The 25,186-nt window shown below is 28.8% G+C and overlaps 3 protein-coding genes across 3 annotated transcripts; all 3 read left to right on the forward strand.

The window, feature by feature from the left end:
* Nucleotides 1–1,185: 1,185 nt before the first annotated feature.
* Nucleotides 1,186–3,792, forward strand: LOC126847529 (putative uncharacterized protein DDB_G0282133). The gene is made up of 3 exons (XM_050587838.1): nt 1,186–1,289; nt 2,109–2,740; nt 2,832–3,792. Exons 1-3 carry the CDS (start codon nt 1,229–1,231, stop codon nt 3,738–3,740), a joined length of 1,602 nt encoding a protein of 533 aa, XP_050443795.1. The 5' UTR covers nt 1,186–1,228; the 3' UTR covers nt 3,741–3,792.
* Nucleotides 3,793–9,013: 5,221 nt separating this feature from the next.
* LOC126847535 (uncharacterized) lies at nt 9,014–13,837 on the forward strand. The gene is made up of 4 exons (XM_050587846.1): nt 9,014–9,154; nt 12,449–12,643; nt 13,181–13,465; nt 13,575–13,837. Exons 1-4 carry the CDS (start codon nt 9,107–9,109, stop codon nt 13,632–13,634), a joined length of 588 nt encoding a protein of 195 aa, XP_050443803.1. The 5' UTR covers nt 9,014–9,106; the 3' UTR covers nt 13,635–13,837.
* Nucleotides 13,838–14,902: 1,065 nt separating this feature from the next.
* LOC126847534 (uncharacterized) lies at nt 14,903–17,363 on the forward strand. The gene is made up of 3 exons (XM_050587845.1): nt 14,903–15,230; nt 15,373–15,564; nt 16,838–17,363. The coding sequence occupies exons 1-3, from the start codon at nt 15,153–15,155 to the stop codon at nt 17,225–17,227; spliced, it is 660 nt and encodes a 219-aa protein (XP_050443802.1). The 5' UTR covers nt 14,903–15,152; the 3' UTR covers nt 17,228–17,363.
* The last annotated feature ends 7,823 nt before the right edge of the window (nt 17,364–25,186 follow it).

A 25,186-nucleotide genomic window follows, 5' to 3' on the forward strand; every position in this document is an offset into this window, starting at 1 on the left:
TAGAATGTCAAATACAATTATATAAAAACATCATACCGTATACTTATTTTCATAAATTATGAAAATAAGTAGGTACCGATAACATTGGGATGTATTAATGTTTTCAAAGCCACACATCAGTTTTTTACTATTTTTTAAACAAATTTTATGATGTTAATCGTTTGGAAAAAAAGTATCAAATGCAATCATCACATTTTGTTTTACAGATTTAATTTGTTTTATCCAAAAAATGTTAAAACGATTTTCACTATACACTTATAACGTATATTATATTATCATATTTGTATATTCTTAATTTGCTTTCAACTTTTTATTCATTCAAGAAATATTTTTAAATTTTGCTCTGAGAATGCTTCCAACGTTGGAAATTTATTTATCCCAAAATGTTCACCCGAATAACATATAAATAAGTTTCGTGACTTTATTTGCTATGAGCGATTTTTCAAGTTGTTCATTATTAGTTTTCAGGGTAAAGGATTACATTTTCTATTCTAAACCTATTCAAAAATCAACCCATACTAAATTAGGTGCTAGAGGGGTTATCATCGGGCCAAGGGGTGAATTTTCAATATCAAAGAAAAATCATGTTGTTCATAAATTTAAATGTTTTTGGGATCATTGAATTCAAATTTTACAAAATTTTTTTAAAACTACCACTAAATTAAAAAGATAGGTAGAGTTATTTCTTGAATAAAAAAAAAATCAAATTTGTAAATAATTTATTTTGTATATTTATGGTATATATAAAATATACCATAATTATGTCAGTACTTCACCTTCAATTTAATTATTACAAGTATTTATAATAATTCCTGTAGGCCTGTAGTTTTTTCCGTCTCCTATGCTTCGATTACATTATGCCTCGACTCTACTGTACTTGTACTAGTCCTCTCGGGGTAAAATTACTTTCAAATAAACTCTTTGATGCTAATTTGTAAACACTGCACCTAAAATCTGTATTGTAATCTAGTACATAAATTGTGAAACCAATAATACCTTGAATGTGTTATGCGATTACACAAGTAAGTACACACGCGCGTTACATAATACATTTTCAATAAACGTTTATTGGGAAAATGCATAAATTCAATAATCATCGTTTTTGGTTTTTGACTTATGTTTCACTTTTCATTGATTTGCGTCAAAAGCCAGTATATATACTGCAAATGCACCTACAGTAAATCATTCATTCAGTTGTTCACTGTTCAATAGACCAACATACATAATCATGAAGGTGTTGTGTCTTGCTGCAGTAGCATTTGTTGCCGTTGCCACCGTAACGGCGGCTGGTGAGTACCATACAGTTTTAATATACTTATAAATATTATAATGTCTTTGTCGATTTTCAATGGACCTCGATAAATTTAACAAATGCTTCAAATGTTTGATAGCTTTATTAAAATTATTATTAATTTTACTTAAAATATTTCTAACATCCAGTTATCATATTTTGTACATTATATAAATTTATAATTTATTGACTATTAGCTCCACATATTTATAAATTATCATACCGTAGCTCGGTGAGCATAAACCACGTAAACATTACCGAAAAGTATATTTCCTTAAGGTATTATTTTAACCGTATATTTTAGTTGATCATAAATCTGAGTTAATTTTTTTTAAATAATACTATTAGTTTTGTTGATCTTTAATTTAAAATGTTTATCTTTATTTAAATCGTCAACTCTACAAATAAGTTAATAATATCAAAATTATCAGACATCTTATACAATATGTATCACAAATACGAATATAATACCTGATAAACGACGATAATGACATTTATTATTTTTAAACAAGTTTAAATTAATAAAAAAACTATTGTTATTAGACTAATGGACACAGCCTATAGTTTAAAGTAGATATTTGGAATTCTTTAATATAAATGTTCAAAATAAGATATTACTTCAAATGGTAATTTACCCTAAAACATAAAAATAAGAACTGATTTTACTTGCATTTTAATTATAACTATTTTTTTTTGTTTATAATGCATTTTACATTTTTTTTAACAGTGTTGTTTAGATTTTTAAAAATAAATACTTCAATTTATGCTCAACTAAAATTTACAATTATATACATGTCCGACTTGTTTTATTTTACAGAAAAAACTAGTCAATTGTTTGACAGCCAAGAAAACAACCAACAATGGAGAGAACAAGGCAACAACAACAACCAATATTTGGACAAGTCGAACGACCAAAGTTTGTCGTACCAAGGGCTCAACAGGAACAACAACCAAGGACAAAACAACATGGGCCTCAATAAACAAATGAACGACAACATCGGCCTCAACGGACAAATGAACCGCAACTATTACAGACAACTTAACCAGGACGGCAAAACGTTGTTCAACGGACAACAAAATCAACAAACAAACGGCGATTACAACAACCAAAACACCGGTTACGGCTCGGACGAAAGCTCTGAATTCATGACCACCGGATCCAACTCCCAGGAAGACTACGTTCAGACTGAAGGCATTTCCCAAAAGGACGCCGCCTACGTACTCGGCAACAACGTAGCCAAGAAAATGATGAACTTCGTCGCCATCGCTGAAAAGTACGCTAACGCCAACGGAGCCATCAAATGCGAACACACCGAAGAACACCTCGCCTTGAAACAAATGACCTTGCCGTTGCCAGACCATCAATACTTGAACATCAACGAGAACAAAATCAAAGGTCTCAACCACGGAATCGTCAAGAACATGAGAATCAACACCGAAGAAAACAACGTGAGTAATCAACAATTCAACCTAACCTTTGTGTAAAAAAATATATATTTTAACCCATTAATTATATATTTGTTTTGTTCACCACGTTTAGGTCGATGTAGAATACTTGTTCAACAACTTGGTAGCCGAAGGTAACACGAAGACAAACACTGGTAACAACGAACCGTTCAACGTGAAAATGAACAACGCCAACATCCGTGTCTCGACCGAATTGAACAACCGCAACCGCAACGTCGCCTGGACCCACAGCGAACAAATACAAATCAACACAGACTCCGCTCTATCCCAGAAACACCAAATTTTGAACCAAAACAACGCTGCATCCAAATTCATCCAACACTTGAAGAGGTCTATCGAAAACGAAATGATCGAAAACTCCTACGAAGGTTTTGTCGGATGTATGAGGACCGAAGCCCAAAAAACATACAACATGCCTTTGGGACCCGAAAACGACATGGTGATCGTCAACAAGAGAACCGGCCTCAAGGTTTCGTTGGTCAACACCCAAAACTGGAACGACATTGAATCTAAAGATACCAGGAAAATCAAGTCCGTGTCCGTGCGCCAAATCGAATCCGGAAACGGTTTCAGAGTAAAGGTCAACATTGTCATGTCCAAACAGCCCACATGGCAGAGCGACATCTTGGTCAACAAACAACAACAAACCGCCAACTTCAAGAACGTCAACTTCCAAGCCAACGACATCGTCGCCACCGCTGTTTTAGAGAACATCGTCCAAATCAACGGAGACTCACGATTCAATGTTGCTGACGTTCAAGTCAAATTCAACGGTCTTAAATTCAACATTGCCGACAACCAGGATTTGGCAATGGACGTTCAACAAAACCTCCACAGAATGTTGGAAAACAACATGGCTGTTGTTCTCAAACAACAATTGAAACAACAACATCAGTTCTGCCAAAACTCTCAAGACGAGTGTGCCAAGTGTGGCAACCAAAAGCCGTCACTTTTGAGTGCATTATTTAATAAGAAAGTTTAATTTGTTCGTAAAAAAAATGTATTAAAACCTCAATAAAATATTCTAACCATTATATACTATTTTGTAAATTTAATGTATACAATTATTACTTTAATATTTACTGTATTCCATTTTACTTCCAACATATTAATTACACAGTCAATATTAATTTGAATTGTTTGGGAAAAGAATTGAAATTCTCATTACAAAAAGCTGCTGATAAAACCAAATAGTTTCGTTTTCATTGCATATTGTGTAAGCAACGCAGTACAAGTTGACCGGAAAAAAATCAAATGTCTATTCTTACATTGTGATGTTAAACAAATTTAACTATTTAGACAAGTATTGGTTTTTTCAACACTTTGATTAATAATACCTTTTAATTGGTAATGTTATTTTAGTTATTGTATGTTTTAACGTGCAATCAGCTTCTTTAAGATTACATACGGTACAAAAAAAAAAAGATAAAAACAAAATAATACATAAATAGGTAATCACTAAAATAAACAAATAAATTGAATAAATAATACATTTGTTGATTTTTTAAGTACATTACGCTCTTAACTTAAACATTTTCTGAGACAAGGTAAAAAAATCAAGATTGATAGATATATATTATTGGCTTACATTGTGATGTTACATAAATAATACAATTTAACTATTTAGAAAGGTATTGGTTCTTTCTTTATACTTTTAAATACTTATTAATAATATGTTTTAATTGATAATATTAATTTAATAATATTATTTTAGTTATTGTATTTTTTAACGGGCAAACAGCCCTTTAACGATTACAAACGTACAAAAAAGAGACAAATAAAGATACATAAATACTTACGCTTCGATGCAATCAGTAGTTAGTATTTTTAGTAGTACGTAGTATTTTCAAGCCAGTACAGTCAACCCAGCAAAGTTAGAAAGTATTAAATTGAGGTGCTGGTAACTCATAAACTTAAAATAAATAATAAACTGAGATGGCATGTAACAATAATCGAGTTTCTTCGCTTAATTACATTTAAATAATACAATTTTTAACATAAGTTCATTTATGAATCCATGGATTTTTTTTAAAAAGCTTTAAACCCAAGAACGACAATGCTATTAACAAAAAAGTTGCCACGATTTTTATGAGATCGCTCATGTTTGTCGGATTAGTTAAAGACCAGCCTTTCAGAATTACCATGAAACTATTGTCCCTACTAAACTCACGGGTAGGTTTTCAGTAATTCTTTGCAAAACTTCGCTTTGGGCTTAAACTGGCCAGTTGAGTCCTAAAAATACACAAGTATTGAAAGTATGATGTACAATTGAAATTAATAGTTAAAAAAAATATATTGTTATACCACCCACAAACAGCTGTGTTGTCCCCATTGCAAGTGTCAACTGCATAGCTTCTATGCCGTTTTTCGCTATGGCAGCAACGAACACACCTATATGTTATAAAACAAAACAATGACAGGGAATAAAGTAGGTCGTATATATATATATATATATATTTTATTAATTTTCAATAATATCATATCAAATGTTAAAAGCTTAAGTTTATCTTCCTTATATTCTCCAGTGAAGTGTTCTTACAGTAATTACACAATAATTTGTCATAATTTAATTATTACCATAAAAGAATCCAAGCCAAGCTCCTAGTGTCAGGCCAACGAATAAATCAAAAATGACGTTTGTAGTTACCAACGGATATTGTAGAATGTAGAACGAAAGAAACATTAAAAAAACGGCCAGAACACTGCATGCCAATGTGTGCACTATGAAATACGAAGTGATAACTTCAAACATTGTAACACCTGAGATAAATCATATTAAAATATAATGAAATTAAATAGTGAAATTCTTTTCGTACCTAAATAAATTACTAAAAAATTATTTGTCACCTGCTGTCAAAGCTCTATTAAGCAAGCCGTCCACTTTTTCCTCGAGCAAAGAACCCGCAGAACACACACACTGGTATAGTAAAATACAATTCTAAAAACGATTCCATAATCATGTTAGTTTAAAAGTATACAAGTATGCATAGTATGACGTGTGGCTGATATCACACCAAAAAAAAAAACTTAACTAAAAAAAAATGAGCCGAAGGACCAGTGTGAATAAATACACACACAAAAAAAATTGACGTCAATCACAATAAATAATCGGATGACTCCTGGAATGATTACAGATAGGCAACCGAACGTACACCTCAGTAAATATTCCTTTTTTTTTCTTTTACGTACGACGATACACGCGCGCGTTGAACGGACGTAGGTATTAGTGTGTTATTGGTGTTGAACATACCATGGGTAAACCTAGTGTATTCTTGCTATGTAAAAAAATATTTGTACCATTAACACTTATGTACGGGTTAAAAGGCGACCTGAGACATTTATGAATCTTTTAAGCCACAGTACAGCCCTATTGGTGTGGTATTTTTGGAGAAAAAAATTCAGCTTTTTGAAATTTTTGAGCTAGGTCGAAATTTTGGTTTTTTCAAAATTTTGACAATTTAAATCACACAAATGGGCAATTTTACCGGATATTCTGATTGCAGACAAAATTCTCTTGACTTTGATCTAGGTTTGAGCGGATTTAGTGTTAAAATTTAAAATTTAAGTAGGTATTAGTGTGTTATTTGTGTTGGACATACTTATATATTCTTTAAATAAATTGATTTATAAAACAAGTAACTAAAATACGTTTAAATCGGCAGATAAAAATTTTACTGAATACTTACAGCTAATCACTTAACATTTATTTCAACAACTTTAAATGAAAAAATATATTTAATCACCTGTTATTCTACTGCACTAGTACTTCCCGGTGGTCTTATATCATCAAATCCTTCTAGTTTTTTACCATTGACCACGATATCTCCATTTAAACGGAAATCGATCACAACGTTCTCGTGATTAGCAAATTTTGGAACTTTTCTACCGCTGATCATGAGTCCCATTGCTATTTCTCTCTACAGATACACCCAGACTTTCAAAAACACCTACTGGATAGCCTTGGCCTAAAATGTGTAAAAATGAATTATATTTTTTTAAATGAGAATAACTTTTCAACTATTTATAAAACGGGTCTTAAATTACCAACTACTACCTTACTACAATTCTTAAAACTTCTTAATACAGTTATCATATGAATATTTATTGAACTTTTACAAATCCAACAATGTAAAGAAAAACAATTTGTAAAAAATACTTTTTTTATTGATGCTTAAATTTTTACAGGCATATATATATAGGGTTAGTTATTAATTACCTGGCAATCTCAAAACATTTTGTCCCACTCCTTTTAAACCTTCAAATCCTTCTATTCGTTGACCGTTCACTATAATCCCTCCTTCAACATGATACTTAACTATTATTTCCTCATTTCAATTAATTCCCGGAATTGTTATGTCATTGATCACCAGTGCATCTGTACTATGTTTAATTACTACATCTCGATTTCCAAAAAAACCTCCTGCAATTGTCTCTTTGTTGAACACACGGTTGCAGTTTTTAAAGCCCAGGTTTGGATCTAGATCCTTTTCTATGTTTATTAACACATATCCAAACTTCTCTCCTGAAAATTTATTTTCGTAAACCGTGAGTACACAATATTTATATACAGGGTGACAAATTAAACGTACAACACTAATTTTCTAGGAAAATCAACAATTTTATTTTTGTAAACATAAACATACCGCCGTGTGCTGGTGCGATTACTGAAAATAAATAAAGTTTCAAATATACTTAAATTAAATTAATTTAAGAAATTATGAAAATATACATATTATGTAAATTATTAGATATTATTTTGTAAACCTAAACATACCGTCAGTTTCCGGTAGGTTTTCTGAAAATAAGTCAAGTTATAATAAGCCAAAGGGACCAACATAATAAAATAAAAGTACAATTAAAATATATTTACAACATTGGGTACATAATAGGTATGATAGTGAAGACTATTAGTCAAAATATTAGGGATTTAAACAAAAGATACCTATGGTCGGATTTTTAATAAAACACTGGATGCAAAAAAAAAACCAGTACAATTGGGTCGGTGTAGTCACAGACTATAAAAATTAATAATAATAAAAAAAATAACAAAAAATGTTTGTGGTCAGAAAAAATTCCACGTCACAAAATCTGAAATTCGCTTAATGGTTTACTTATAGCAGTCATATTATATAAAATGTTAGTGTTATCAATTTCATAAATCCTTTTGGACATTATTCGGATAACATTTAAAGAAATAATAACATGTAATTAAAATATTATATTATATAAACTGTTGTATTTACTTTCAATAAAAAAAAAATACTACCAATATTGAAAGAAAATTTTACAGACAATTTTTCGGCTTATTAATAAGTTGGTGTAGAGTAGCATTAATTATATTGTTTAATGTTTTTATCTAGGTGATTGGGTGCTCAGTAAATGTAATGTGGACATCTTAATTATATAACAACATCAAATATCTCTGTAACAATAGAAATACAAATTGAATGTACCTAAACTTAAAAATGTTAAATTGATTTTATTGTAATAAAATTAAATGACTAAATTAAATCATTTTTTTGTGTCTGGACACTGAAATTTGTTTTTATTATTTAAACTTTTAATTAATTATTGTTAATTACACAAACTGACATGTAATAAATTCGACAACCATCTTAAACACCGTGTCGCCTAACTCGAACGTCTAGCCTTTCTTCCCAAATGGACAAATAAGCTTCCTCTGCAAAGGATCCGGCGGTTTAAAATTGAAAGATAGAAGGTAATTTCGAAATTACAATTTATAAGCCCCCGAGAATCGACCCAGTTCATAACTGTAGTACAACCGATTTGTTTGAATAATAATTAAATTGTATTAATAGTATATAACTATTGTTATTACCTCATATAACATAAAGTTTACTAAACATTTTAATATCAATCTACTTACTAATTATACTTAGATGATCCCAAAATAGAAACTATAAAAAACCATTAAGAAGGCTTTTGTAGAATCGATCATTCTATTTTGATGAAACAATTGAGTTGTTTAGATGTAGGTAATCCAATGCTTTTATGGGGTTTACATTCTTTCTTGGTAAATTTACTTCACAAATTATTGATGTGTCGTCTGGGGTACCCCACCGTTACCCGTACTATTTTTATAAATTATTTTTGTAAAATCTTTCAGCACAGTAGTTATCTAAACGCGGTTTCAAAAAAAAAACACTAAAATATTGTAATAATTTTACTAAAAAAAAAAAACAGTCTCTTACGATAAATCGGTATATAATTATAAATATATATTGTGAGGTAACAAGGTACAAGGTCATAGTAACGTAGACATTATCGTTTATAAACGATTATGAATGTAGATTTGGCAACAGTATACATTTTTCTCCAGCCATAATCATGTCTAGGTTTGTTCAAATCGTATTAACAGCTTTGGTCGCCGCCCAGGTGAGTGTTTATAGTATTATTAGTCCTATAGATAACCGTTCTTAAACCAATAGTATTAATTATTGTAATAATTTATTTAAATTCATCAGACACATATTTATTGAAAATACACACCAATATTTTGTTAGAGTAACGAAGAAAACATGCTTAGAATATTATAGGGTCATTCCATGCCATATAACCTGATGTGTGTGCGAGTGGATTTTCTAAATGCCTCAAACTTAAATATCCTATGCAAATAGTTCCACGAAATCGAGAAAGCGAAGAAAAAATGTTTTAAAAAAATGGTTGGACTTAGGCGATGCTATATTCTGTAAATTTATTGTAAAAACTCCTTAAGTTCACGACCACGTTACTTAATCAATAATTATGATATCAAAATGCAATTTTCACTGAAAAATTTGAATTTAACTGTTATTTTTCATTATATCATTAAAAAAATTGAAAGTTTTATAAATTTCATTGAATTTTACTCATCAAAGTTAAAATTTCTTTTTATTCTAATACAACTCTTTTGATTCATAATTTTTTTTTAACAATTTTTTTTTATGATGTATAAGTAACTTTAAAAGTTAGCATTTTACTAAAAAGTGCAATATTTAGGAGCCTATAACTTTTTAGGGCTTATGCTAAAAATTCTGAAATTTGTACAGTACTTAATTATATGTATATAAAACATATGGTAAAAGTTTGGTATCGGAGACTTGACTATTACTAGGAGTTGTAAATTGCATTTCGATATTGTACAAATTACAATGCACAAAAGGCAACATGCATTGGAATTCTTTTTTTTTAATTTATACCTAGGGCAGAGGACTTGTAGCTCTAAAAAAACACTAAATATGCAAGCACTTATGCACTTAAAAACCCTAAAATATGCACTATTTATATGCTTTAAAATTTTTTTTGTGATTTAATATAACAAATTAATTACTTTAATTAAAACATTTAAAAATAAAAATACAATTACTGACTAAATTAAACTATATTTATATGCTATACTATGAGTTCACGACCAATAAATGAATAAAAACTTTGGCTTAATGAAACTTTTACTATTTATTGACTTAATTATACTGTAATTAATGTATAGTTTATTAAAGATAGGTATATTGAATAATTGATTTTTTATTTTAATAATTTGATCATTCTTTTCTCTAAAAAAAATTTCCAATATCTTAGAATTTTTTTACTGATTATTGTTTTGATTAATTATTTTTAAAGTAAATGTTCAAAAAAATCCCCCTTAAAATCATATACATCTTAAAAATGTCTCAAAAAAGACCTAAATATGCAACATAAAATTACTGATTTGGCTTTGTCATAACCTAAAACAAATTTTTTTATGGTTGGCCTTTTTATACAGCTGCGCAAAACATATATGAAAATGCTAGAAGTCCTCTGCCCTATTTATATCCGATCAAATTTCGATTTTTGGCTTTTTTATAACGTTTATCTTAAGATATATCGAACCAACTTGAATACCTCTATGATATAGTTATAAATATTTTGAAACCGCGTTAGACAAATTGTATTATTTTTTTGGACGCTTCTAAAAATAAAACAATATGACTTATTGTACTATCTGCTAAAAAAAAAAATTTTTAAACGCTCTTAGTGTATAAAATTATAATACATGATCCTATAATAACTATACGAATCATTTTAGTCAGATCAGCAATTATGTATTTAACTACTACAATGAGTTTGTGTTGTTTTACAAGGCCCGCAAAGATGTGACAATGAAATATTAGTTGATGGTCAAGAACAAATAACATATTAATAATATAATATAGGTATTGTATTTATATGTATAAATAATTTATATCAAAAGTTCGAAACCACTAGAAATGGTTTTTATAATAATCGTTCAATTTCAACTGGTGTTTTTTCTTAATATTTAAAAAAAAACTTTTGATTCGGTAGATTATAAAGTCTTAATACATAAGTTAGAGTATTGAGGTACTGGTATAAGTTATTAGAAGAAAAGCCCTAGAACTATTTGCTTAGTGTACCTTAGTGTTAGAACACAAGTTGTTCTAATTAATTGTGTATTCAGTAATATACTTAAGTAACAAAACATAGAAATCTACAAGACAACATTGTTAATATAAAAATAGATAGTAAAATTGTATCTTATGCCGTTGACACAATTTGATTAGTTAAAGACAATAGTATTGATGACTTCTATAATTATGCTACGCTTGGTTGGTTGAATAGAATTAAAAATTGGCTACATAATATTATTATGTTAGAATTTAATTTGGACAAACTTAAATACTTTTATTTTCATTTATGAAATTCTACTAAAAACTAAAAATATGCTCGCAGAATATCTTAATTTAGTTAATTAAAATATTAATGTTTTATCTTATCGCCAAAAATACCATAAAAAGTTGTTTTTGTGCTAATTTGTAGGCGATTTAAGAAAAAACTAATCGTGCTAGAAAAAAAATCTAAAACAGATTTCGGTTCAGGAAAAAAAACACTCCTTAATTAATTGATTTGATGGTGTTAATGATCTAGAAATACAGACACAATACATGTCAATAGGTCAATATTATCATCGAATGAAACCGAATCAACTAATTGCTAAAAAGATTATTGATGAATAAATTACAAATAATAGTTAATACGCAGATTTAGAATCCCAGACAACAATAAATAATGGCTCATAATAATTTGTATTTTTTACTAATATTTTATTAAACGCATGTCAATAGGTCAATATTATCTTTGAATGAAACCGAATCAACTAATTGCCTACTAAAAAAGTTATTGATAAAAAAACTGTTTTCAAAGAAATATATATAAATAAAACACCAAATGACCAAAATCAAGGGAAAATGATACTAAAACTGCTCATAATAATAATAACACTGCTTAACTTAAGTAACACCACACAATAAATTATTAAACTTAAAACACTGCATTTCACTGTAATGAGGCGAATGTGAGTGTGGCCAAATTCAGTAATATAGATGAGAGATAAAGGGGCTGCAATGAAAACTTTGAGATGGGTGATTTGCATTGGAGTGACTACTGAGTAAGATATATATATATATATATATATATATGTATTTAAGTGGAATCAATAGCAGACAAAATGATGGGGAATAGATTGAGGTGTTGTGAGAATATTTGAAAGACAGGATAGGAAAAACAAGTAGTAAAACGGATGGGAGAAAAGACATTGGAGGAAGAATACCGCTATTGTTGAATCACGAAGATGATAATAATTGATTTGATTCATTGGTATAATAATTTGATTGGTGATAAAATATGTATTTCTAGGTGCTCGGTGCCCCAGGTGCAGACGAAAATGTATGGCTTACTAAAGCACTGGCCACCCAAAAATCAATGAACAAGTCGTTTGAAAACGTTTTCACGAGCGGAGTTGAAGATGCGAAAATCAAAACTATTGCTAATAAGGGTTTTGCCGACTTCACTAAATTCATCAAGGACGGGATAGCTCCGACATTGAAGAAGGTACCTCAGCAATAATTAACACAGAATAGTCGCTTAAGAGTTTTCGATTTGGAAGTAAAAAATTAAAAAAAAAAGTTTCAGTGAGGAAAAGGGATGGGTACCCGCATGTCAAGACTAAAAACTATGTTTACCTAATTCATTCTCTGTTTAGTTTTCTCGTCTACTGTCCAACATTCCGATCCATATAACATTGTCGGCCTCACTGCCGTCCTATAAAATTTACCTTTCAATGTTATAGGCATCATTCTGTCACGTCCTCCTCGTACCCACCATTTTTTTTGTACTACCGATCTTAAGTACTTAACCTATCCACCTCACACACTTCATTATCACCCATCTGCATAACCACCTGTCTTGCCCTATAACTTTCTCCAAAATCAAACACAATTGTCTCCGTTTCATTCATACTGATCCTCAATCCTTTCCCTTCAAGCGCTTTTCTCCGCCCAACTCAACTTCGTTTCTGAGTACAGGACGCTATATTATGATGCTAAAGCTCTATATATTTTTACTCTATGGTTTAATTCGCGGTTACAGGTGGACACGAATCCTATTTACGAGAAGGTAAAGGCCAGATTGAACTATTGGCTTGGCGAGTTGGACAGCTTGAACAACGGAAACGGCACCGATTTGTCGAAGCAAACGGGTCGCACGGCTGTGGGCAAATTCGAAATAGCCATCGACAAGATGGTGAAAAGAGCGCCTGACTTTAAAAAGAAAGTCCAAGCGGCCCGTCCGGAAGTCCGACCGATGTTAGACGACATTGGCAACTTCTTCATGGAGATAATCAACAAAATTGATGAGATTGCAAAATCAGTAGGGGTAAATATTGAGAGATTTTTTTTGATATTTCCTAAAAAAAAACGGATTTTGTTGCATACCTCCATTTTGTTATTTTTCTTAATGATTTTTTATTTTATGTTTTTTTTAGAAACAAGTCCAAGACGCTGGGAAAAAAACAGCACCGACTAAAGCCAAAGGAAGAAATTAGTGATTTTACAAAAGTAGTAAACTGTCTCATGTTTTTACCAGTTAGCTGTATAATATCATATTATAGTCACTGCGAGTATTGGCCGCTTTGATAATTTGCATTAATTATTATATACATTAACCAACTATTATTTTATACACATAAAATCCTTATTATATTGTTTAAACGTGAAATACTTGATAAATAAATATATTTGTTCGCAACTTTTTATAATAATACCGTTACGTCTGTTCCAAGGTTCATTTTACATTTTATTTTATCGGTTCTTTAAAGATAATAAAATGTACTACATAGCGTTTTGGTACGGGTTTATAATAATATGATACTTTATGGCATGGTTTTAATAACAACAATATAATTATTATAGTTCTTATGAAAACTGATAATGATTCATTATCGTATCAATATCACTGCTGTTTTTAATAACACCTGTATGGACTGTACGGACAACATTTATACTTACTTTATCTATATACATAATACCAGGTACAGTTCAATAGTTGGCAGTTGTCGCATGACTGTGGTTGTATAGATACGGGTAAAATTGTATTGACAATTATTTTTGGTCACGTTTGTTTACAATCACCCCACTAGCAACTAATTTGCTTAAGTTAACAAGCTATACCAATTATAAACATACTATATTCGTTAATTGATTATAAATTATTAAAAATTAAGTCATTGAAACTGACCCGTGGATCTGAAAGGGTCAATAAAAAATATTCGTTTACATAACGTTGTAAATTTAATCATTTGTTTTGTAGTGAGAGAGTAAAAAAAAAAACATCAGTACATTAAGATGGAGCATAATATTAGGATCACATAGGCCACAGGTGTTTTGGAATTATTACAACTGAAAGTGATAACTCTTCGACACGAAGCAATAAACGACAAAAATTATTAAGTATAATTCAAAATCATTAAAAATATTATCGACAAGAAATAATAGATTAACCCATAAGGGGTTTCAATAAAAAAACGCAGTACAGATTTGTTTAACTTTTTAAAAAATTGTAACAGGTAAACAACTAAAAAGCCGATTTAAATAGCTTATGCACTACTATTTTATAAGCTTTAGTTAATATGAAGAAATACTTATAACTGTCATCCCATTTCTTATGACTAGAATTTATTTTTGATTGGTTTTAGAATAATAATTTTGTATATTATGTTAAAAATAAACTTATTTCCCAGTGCGCGGCTGAATAATTATAATCAAATATAATGAAACGGTTTCTCGAAAACGGTGAAAATATTCGATATCAGGTTTCACTTCACGGGTATCCATTAACGGCGGCCTGTCGGTGGAATTATTAGTTATCCGACACTTTGTCTAGAGTTTGCACAGGATAATTATACCGATAAGAGTGGATCCGGCTCGTTGGCCATTTAAACACTGCTAAAAGTGTATTGTTCGCCTCTGAAACAGACGGATCCCGGCGGTAAAGCTGATCGGCGTGCATCAAAATTTGCTTGGAAAAATATTGACTTTTTGACAATCGTTTCCCCTCGTGTACAATGGCCGTTTTCAGTGCAGTGCTGGTGTACGCCAGCTTGGCCTTGGCTACAACTTATGCTGTGGTCACCTACGATTATGTAAGTAAAAAAAAAAAACAATCATTTGTGTTTTGTTAAGCTGTGTTCTACATCAAGTGATGATGCTGTCACTAAAACGGTGATCTGAAAAGAGTATTTTATACCTAAATCCGTGTTACATTTTGTTTGTGAAATTAAACAGATCGATCCTGAAAGTATATATACTGTCCACTCGTATCTGGAAGACCAGCAAGTCGCCATCAAAGATTATGTGTCGGCGATAAAATCAACAAGATTGGCGGACGCAAAAATCAAAGAAATCGTAAACAAGGAGTTTGACGGGTTCACCAAGTATGCCAAAGGAGGGTTGAAAAGCCTTTTGGAACAGGCCGAGGTATGAACAACTTAATATAGTAGTCGTTCTGCGCGAAAAATCCCTTAAATTATTATTGTGTGTAGAGTGATTAAGTTGGATAAAATAGAGACAACAGCGGTGTGGTTTGATGAAATATCAAAATTACAATAGCTGGCAAATAGAAATAATTAAGAAATGGATAGAGCCGATATAAAAACTTAGAGTTATGTGGAATGACAAAGTCAGATGATCTTTAAGTGTCAGGAAAATGAGAACGAGTAGATTTAAAGGTAAAATGTTCACAGAAATTTAATAATTGGCTTAGAAAAGTACATCGTACCAAAATAATACCATTAAAGTACCTAACTTTTTCTTCCGTGAATATTGAAAATTTATTTTATTCCAAATTAAATAAAAATTAGAAATTAAAAAAAAATTTTTTTTAACGTTATTCTATTTATTTTTGTTATTAACGTACAGATTTAAAAAAAAAATGTTTTCCTATGGGAGATGTCCAATACGTTTATTAAATATCTATTTTAAAAATGTATGAAAAATTAATAACCAAACACGGATTGATAGAAGAGTAGTTGACAAATATTTGTGAGTTAATTAAACAGGGTTTGACTTGTAACTTGTAGTAAATTGTCACAGTTGTACACTTTTGTATGCCATCATTAGGATTGCTTCGAATAATCATATATATATATATATATATTTAATAGACTGATGTTTTATTTTGAAAAATATTAAACTGTTCACGCGGTTTCAATTACACAGGATACTTATTTTATCGTGAACCACTCAATATGTCTGAATAAGAAATTTAATTTTTGATTTTCATATTGTTTTAATACACTGTGATCTCAATTTTTCACAATTTCGTGTACCCCCCTCCCAACTTGGTATTTGTTTTTTGATAGCAACTTTTGAAACTTAAATGGCAACGCATTAATTTCATTAACTTTTTAAATTAAAAATAATGCATTTACAATTTTTGGCTGGTTGGTATAATCAATTTTGTACAACTATTTTTCACGTTATAAGAGTGAGTTAGGGCGGTAGGAGAAGTGCGTGCAGATAAAAATTATACTACACTCCACCTTTCCTCCTGCCCTACACTTGATACTTCAGTAACTTGAACGTGTGTATGCGTTACAAGTTTCAAAAGTTGCTATAAAAATAAGTAAGTTGGGAGAGGGGGGGGGGTAAAAACAAAAAAATTCCAAAAAATGGAGATCACATTGCATAAAAACATTATGGAAAAAAAATGTGTTAAGCCCATTATGATTATCCTGTATATTTTTTTCAGGGTAATCGGGTGAAGAACAAGAACATAATAGACAAAATGTCTTCTTGGATGAATAAGATCGACAGAGTGAACAAACCCGACAACGAGGACGATCACACGGCAAAACACGCACTTGACAAATTCGAAAACACCGCTGCCGACTTAGTGAAACAGTCTGAGGAGTTCAACGCCAAGGTGTTGGACGACCCGTACGAAAGTCCTCGGCTGATGAGAGACTTGGGCAATTTCATAATGAACGTCACTTCCGAATTGCGCCGTTCCATGAAACGGGCAGCGAATCAAATCAAAGACATTGTCAAGCCGCCCCAGACCACTACTCTTCCACCGGTTCTCAGTAATTTCACCTCAGAATCGTTTATCGGCAATGTATATATTGTCGCAGAGCAATAATATTGAATTTTACACTGTCGAATATCTTAAAATAATAAGTTATTGTTATTAGTAGAAATCCCATTAGAGTGTACCTAAACTATTATTATTATTATTATTGTCTTTCGTTTAATCATGTATTTTGACACGACTTGTCTCCAACCACCAACATAAATAATTGAAATTGCTAGAAGAAAAGTTCATAAAAGGATTTTACAAACTATTTTGTTTCACTATTTTGTTTTATTCCATAGGAAAAGTCTTACACGCCATGACACGAATAAACAAACCAGCACAGAAGAAGTTAGCAAAGTTGGTTCATAGCAATTATTAAATCTGAATGTGATTTTATCACAATTTCCGCTTTGATGCGAATCTAGAAATAGTAAGAATCCAGCACACTATAAACCAGCATAGTCTAAGCCAAGCACAGTTTAAACCACAGTTTCTTACCACCTCTAATCATAGGTTTAAAAGAACTCAATAATATACCTAAAATAGTTCAATATAATTTAGCACCGCAGTCTTCAGTCTTGTAGCTTGTTTATAAACCATCATAATAAAAAAAACACAACATTGTGAAAACAATAGCTTTTTTCACACAAGCGTCGAAGTTGAACAAAAAAAAAAAGTACACACCCGTTTTGCAAACAAAATATACTAGCGGCTTTTAGTGTTTTGGATATTGAATATTGTTAAAAAAACATAATTGGAACAAAACGAAAATTGAATATATTAACACTTATTAAAAAACAAAGAAACTATTTAGGTACAATGGTTTATTTACATAAAGTAATAGTACACCTATTATGTAATACATGTAACTGACAAATGAACTGAATTGATGAACGGCGCGGTAGCTGGTCTAACACCGGTGTTTCTAGAATTGTCTACACTATGCCCCTTTCATGTACCTATATAATATAAATAACTTTATTAAAAAAATATATACATAAAGCGAATTGCCCATTAATCCGGGTTGCCAATAGAACGCAGCATACCAATTAATCGAACGACATAACTTTTTGTATAGAGGGGAGGGTGGGTTGTCTCTATTTTTAGGAGTGAAGAATAGAACTTTTTTAAATTATACTTATCGAAGTAATACTTTAATTTCATGCATGGGTGTTTAATACATATACTATGTTTAAAGTAACCGAACAAAATCCACCTTGACATCATAGAGAGGCTTCAGGCCTCTTATACACACGTGTATAAGTTGTTAACGTACACAACTTTTTTTGTATTATAACCGTACTCTAAAAAACATGAAAAACGACAAAAATGTTGAAGACCTGGTATACATTTTTAAATACTTGTTTGATGCATAATTCGTAGTAAATTTTTAGTTTTAAATCTCATTGTAAAGATGATGGAAAATTTTTAAAAAATTACAAGTTTTTAAACAAAAATATTGTGCTTATTTTCCATAATCCTGAACTAGCCTCCAACCCATGGAAATAGTATAGCTATATGGTGATTTGATTGTTTAAGCCCATGATTCTCAAAATATTATTTCAGATATAGACACTTGTGTCATAAAACTACAAACCATTTTAGCCAGGGATTGAAAAAGATACATAATTATTGTGTGATATATGATAGATTAACTGAGTTTGAGCTTGTAAAAAAAACAATATTAGGAACATATTGTTGAAGTTGAGTTAGGCCTTTTGGGACGACATAAAAAATTCGTTCCAAGAACAATATTTATTTTATTTAGGCGTAACTTAACTTTGACATGTTTTTAATTTTACAAGATCAAAATCTTTTTTATGTCGTCCCAAAAGGCCTAACGTTAACAACTTATACACATGTGTATAAGAGGCCTGAAGCCTCTCTATGATGTCAAGGTGGATTTTGTTCGGTTACTTTAAACATAGTATATGTATTAAATACCCAATTTTCTTATGCATGAAGTTAAAGTATTACTTCGATAAGTACAAAAATATATACCTTGTTTTCGACTTAAGGTCTGGTTTAAAAACAAATAATACAAATGTTGTTGTTTTATTTTAAACAAATAAGTTTTTAGTGGAGGTTACATTTAGTTATCGAAGCCAAACGTTTTGGAAACAAAAATAAATATGACTTGCCTTTGTATTGTGTTGTTTTTTAAATAAATAACATTTTAGTAGATAATATCACTGTATATATTACAGCGTTTATCGTATTTATTTAGCATTTACAAGTCGAATTGTCTTCAAATCAATTTACCGTAACGTTTCAGTGTTAATATAAATTTATAATTTTTTTTACTATTAGCTGCAGTAGTTTTTACAAATTGTATTTAGAAGAAACTTTGCCAGAATGATATTACAAATGTTTTTTGTTCTGACAATAGTTACAGGTAACATATACTATTATATATTTTTACAAATATATTTTTGTGTATGATTTAGTTAAAACAATATTTTTAGATGTTTACATTGATTAGTCTAATGTGTGTTTATTATAATTTTAATAATATGGTAAAAATTTTGTTTTTTTTAAATTTTTTTTTATTTCAGTCATAAACGCAAGACCCGGAGGTAAGTGTTATTATTATATTTTGTTTGAACCCATACGAGTTAGTTATCAACTTTCCTATATTAATTATTAATCATTTTATTTATTCCTCCTAAAATCCTCTGTCGAAATACGTTCTAACGGTGCTCGTTATTACCATGATCTAATATAATCGATTACAGGTTTTAGTGATTATTTTTTTGCGAAATTTGTTTTCTATACTGTTCTATTTATGCTGTTTGGTAAAAATAAAATATCATTTTGATTTTTGGAAATTTCATTCCTTACATTGCATGTATACTGTATAGTACATGTAGTAGTATGTGTGGTACATGCATTATAGTGGTTTTATAGCGTTTAGTTATATTAAATAATAGGTTACGGGTAATTATAGGTTAAGTAACGTTTCAGTATCCATGCCACTTAAAATGTTATGTTAATATTATAGCATAGTTCTTAAAGTTAACGCTGTAAAATCAAACAAATTGTACAATATTATACTGTCTACATAATATGTGAGGGCCTAAAGCAATTCTTTTTTTTCGACAATACTTAACAAACTTGTTCTATTTTATGCTCAATTTATTAATTCATTAATTTAAAATTATTAACGACGCCTTCTTTGATATTTCAAATACATTTTATGAGGCACCCTATTTTATATATTTATTTTACTTCATTTTATTCAAAGCGATTTTTTTATACATGGTTCTGTTGAAAACCAAAACAGTATGTATAACTATATACTATTTTGAAATGTTTAATAATTATTATTAGGTACATATTCACATTATAGTCGTATTTTATTTTATAATAATAATTTTATTTCTATCGTTTTTTAAATAAATTTTTAATTTGAGTGGCTATGTACAGTACTATAGTTTTGATTATCATATTTATTATGTACCCAAAATTGTCAATTTGGTTTAAATGTACAATTTTTTTTTTGTTTTGTTATTTTTGGGCCATTATAACTTTATTCATTTTCAGAAACCCCGCCAGCACAGATATTATGGCCACCAGGTATGTTGACGTTAAAAAATCATTTTATTTCCAACATTTTTTATGATCAATAGTAACTTATTTGGGACCGTAATAACTTTACGTTTTTACGTTTAGATAAGTAAATAATAATTTAGATGATTTTGCATTTTTACAAAATTATATAATTACATTGCATTATTGTATCCGGAATTTATCCCTTGATTGTTACAAATGTATTATTTTCTAGAACCTCCAGTAGAATATCCGGTCGGTATAGATAAGTAAATAATAATTGTAATATTTCTAATGTACAACACAACAATTCATCAAATGATTACCTTCATGTTAAGCAAGACAAATTTCATATGCAGACATATGACTTGAAGTAATACCTTAAAAAAACAAATTTCTTGAACCTAACCTATACGAGTTACATATCGACTTTTCTGTATTGTTAGTGCTATATTATTTTATTTAAAATGAGTAGTTAGATTACTGTATTACTTCAAACGGCGTTCGTACTTAAACGTATATAACCGTGCTAGAGGAGTTTTAGTTATTTCGAGGTATTTATTTATAATTAACGATACTGTAGAATAAAGTGTAATCACTCTTCGCGCATCTAGTTAAAAGCAGATACAACTATTGTTTTCTCCTAGTATAGACTGGAAGAGTAAATAGTAAAAACAGTCAAGATATTTTTGTTTATGCTACAATAAAAGAAATAAAAATAATTGAAAATAGAAAACATATTTTCCCCTATTTTATGATCTCAAAGGTTAAATAATTTAATTAAATCTTACCTTTAGATGTACCTAATTAAATAGAGCAGGTTCAGACTGCAATTATTTTGTATAAACTCTTATATTTTAACAAATAGATTTCATTTTTATAGCTATTATGTACCCTATATTGTCCATTTTGTTTGAATGTACATTTTTTTTATTGTGTTGTCCCTTTGGCTAATTACAACTTTATTCATTTTCAGTAACCCCGCCAGCAACACAAGTATTTTCTAGAAGTATGTTTACGTTTAAAAACAATAAAAAACAATACACATAATATTTTTATTCTTTTGATAATAATCATTTTATTACTAACATTTTTTAATTAACTTATAATCCAATGCGGCTATGTACAATACTTACGTATTTTGAATTATAATAACTTTACGTTTTTTAAGTTAACGTAGAAAAGTAAACAATCATTTTGGTAAATTTCGCATTTTTGACAATATTATAATAAAGACAATATAATACAAGACAATATTACAAGTAAATAATATTTTACATCTGACATTTAATTTACTGATTGTTATGAAATTGTTTTTTTCTAGCACGTGGTATGTATATGTTTACGTAAATAAGTGTATTATAATTTCGCATTTTTTACAATTTATTATACGTTACTTCGTCAGATATTTCATTTAACAGATATAACGAAGGGGTTGGAACAACAACCTTTTGACAAGTTTTTAAATAATTTGCTGTAGAGTTTCACTGGTCGATTACCAGTTTTGAATAATTAGTTTCAAAAATATTAAAGTTTTAAATTTAGTACGGGAGGCGAAGTACGGTTAAGTAATCCATGCAGATAAAGATATCTCTACTTTTCACCTTTCTTTTCGTCCTATTTTTTAAACTCGAATAACGTTGAAGATAGCTATCGAAAACTGGTTATCGACCAGTCAAAATGTTCAGCAAATTATTCTTAATTTGAAAAAAATATTTTTATTTTGTTTTTTTATTTATATTATAAATACGTTTTTATTACAAAAAAAATTTATTTCAGCTGATGATAGTTGTGAGTATACTAAAATTATTGTATTTTTATCAAATTTAATCATTTATTTTTGAAAAATATTTATAAAAAACATTTGTTTTAATTTCAGGTTGTTGGGGTGAGTAACTAAACATATTTTACTTTTATCAAATTTAATAATTTTTTACTAAAACTACTGAACCGAATTTGATGAAATAGATACTACAATAATTTCAGATGTAGTCTTAGCTAGGGTTGTTCTCATTAGCTTAAATCGTCTATAAAGTTAAGTATAAATTAAGTTTTTTTTATTCATTTATACCGAATATTTTGATACGGTAATCATTGAGTAAAACAGACTTGAAAAATTAAGTGTAAACCCACATTGTTATATAAATGTTTTTTTTTTCAGAAAGCGATTTTTGTGAAGGTAGTACAAATTATTTTAAATTATGTTTTTTTATTTTATAATATTAAAAATATCAATGTAATATATTATCTAATATAAATGCCTTATTACATTTAAAGATTTATAGTGGTTTATTATTATTACAGTAGCATTTTTAGTAACTACATAAAATGTCTGTATATTATCATTGAAGTTAATTGTATTTTTTTCAGTATTTTAACGGTGTACCGGGTGATTGGTTAACTATGACCCAGTCACTAACTTATAGAAAATATTGAACTTTTTAAAATTATTTTTAATAAGTATATAACTCCATCCCTTTTATTTTAAAACCATACGAACTTAATTTTTTTAAATGGTAACGTAAATATATGAATATTTTTTTTAATTAACAATAATTTGCTGAACAGTTTGACAGGGTGATAACCAGCTTTGGATAATTAGTTTCAAAGTTATTAAAGTTTAAATGTAAGGACGGGAGGGGAAGTACAGTTGAGTGATACGCGCAAAAAAAACCTCCACTCTCAACCCTTCTATTTGTTCTAAATTTTACACCCTAATAATATTATTATTATCTAAAACTGGTTCTCGTCAGCAAAAATTATCAGCAAGTTATTCTTAATTTAAAAAGTTAATTAAATATATACGTTACTATTTAAAAAACCTTTAGTTTATAAAGTTTTAACACATAGGGACGAGGTTATTTAAAAAAAAATTTATATTTAATTTGTACCTAGTAATAACTATAAAATAATAATTAAAAAAAGTGTAGTGTTTTCTAAGTTATTGACTGGGTCATTGTTAAACAAACACCTGGTATAGGAAATAAAAATGATTTCAAATTTGTATTTTTTTTATTTATATTATAAATAAATTATCAGTTATTAAACAAAAAAATTTTTTTAATTTCAGATCTTGCAATAGGTGAGTATACTACAATTACTGTACTTTTATTCAATTTAACAATGTAATGTTAAAAAGTATTTTTAATAAAAACATTTTTTTTCATTTCAGGTTGGAATAGATGTGAGTATACTAAAATTATTTTACTTTTATCAAATTTAATCATTTATTATTAAAAAATATTTTAAAAAACATTTTTTTAAATTTCAGGTTGCGATAGATGTGGTGAGTACATTAAAATTATTCTACTTTTATAAAATTTATACATTTGTTTTAATTTCAGGTTGTCCGAGTTGTAAGTATACTAAAATTTTTGTATTTTTATAAAATTTAACAATTTCCTATAAAAAAATATTTAAAAAAAAAAAATAATATTAAGTATTAAAAGTATTTTTTTAGTACCACATAAAAAAAAAATGGAAAAAAGTATCTAAGAGCAATTAAATAATATTCATCCGAAATTTTTTTTAAGGTGCTGCCATGATTGACTTGTGAATAATTACTACAATTAATATTTTTTTGTGTTATAATTTTATACTTTTTAACTGAAAAATGCTATTTTGTAATTCATCTTTACTCAATATTAAAAATAATATTCTAAGTATAAAATAATACATATTTTAATAATGACTATTTTATTAACATCTTACATATTGATTGTTATGTGTTATAATTACCTTATATAATATATAATTTATTTTTAGCTATTAAATTTCCATTGAAATGTACTCGTATATAATTTTAACATTATAAAAATGTCCAAGAATATAATATTCAATTGACGACATAATATCATAATATATGTATACATATTATTATACTACATATGTTCAGTTAATTATGCTTTGATGTTTTGATTCCTTTAATGTAAACCGTCCAAAAATCACACGTTACTCACTCACTAAAAAAAAATGTAGACAAATAGAATTGATTTTTTCCAGAAAAGTTCTGGTGATAATAAGTCAATAAAAAAAAAGTGTGTCCCGTATTTTAAGCTTTTTTTAAAAACATTTATAATAATTATCCTATTCTAAAAAATATACTTAATTTTTATTGGTTATTAGGAAGATCAGTGATACAACAGTGTAAACGATGTTAACTAAAACAACCCTTGAAGTCTTGCTAGTTATTTTTAGTTTAGTTTACTTCACATAAAATATAAAATTTATTGTATATCTTAAATAAGAAATGATATTCTTATATAATGTGGTCTCAATTTTCCACAAATGTTTATGTTCCTACCCCCTCCTAAACTAATTAATTTTACATCAACTTTTGAAAACTAAATGGTAACGCATACATTTCATTAACTTTTTAATTCAGAATAGTTGACTAGTCGTTTACCATTTTTGATACTTTTTTCAATGTTATTTAAGTTAAAAATTGTTCATCACATTGTTTAAAAACACGATATA

Source organism: Adelges cooleyi, unplaced genomic scaffold (assembly GCF_023614345.1).
Source record: "Adelges cooleyi isolate 19-005CV unplaced genomic scaffold, UGA_ACOO_1.1 ACOO_flye_CR_arks_rails_tigmint_CR_PRNA_108, whole genome shotgun sequence".
NCBI classification, from domain to species: Eukaryota; Metazoa; Arthropoda; class Insecta; order Hemiptera; family Adelgidae; genus Adelges; species Adelges cooleyi.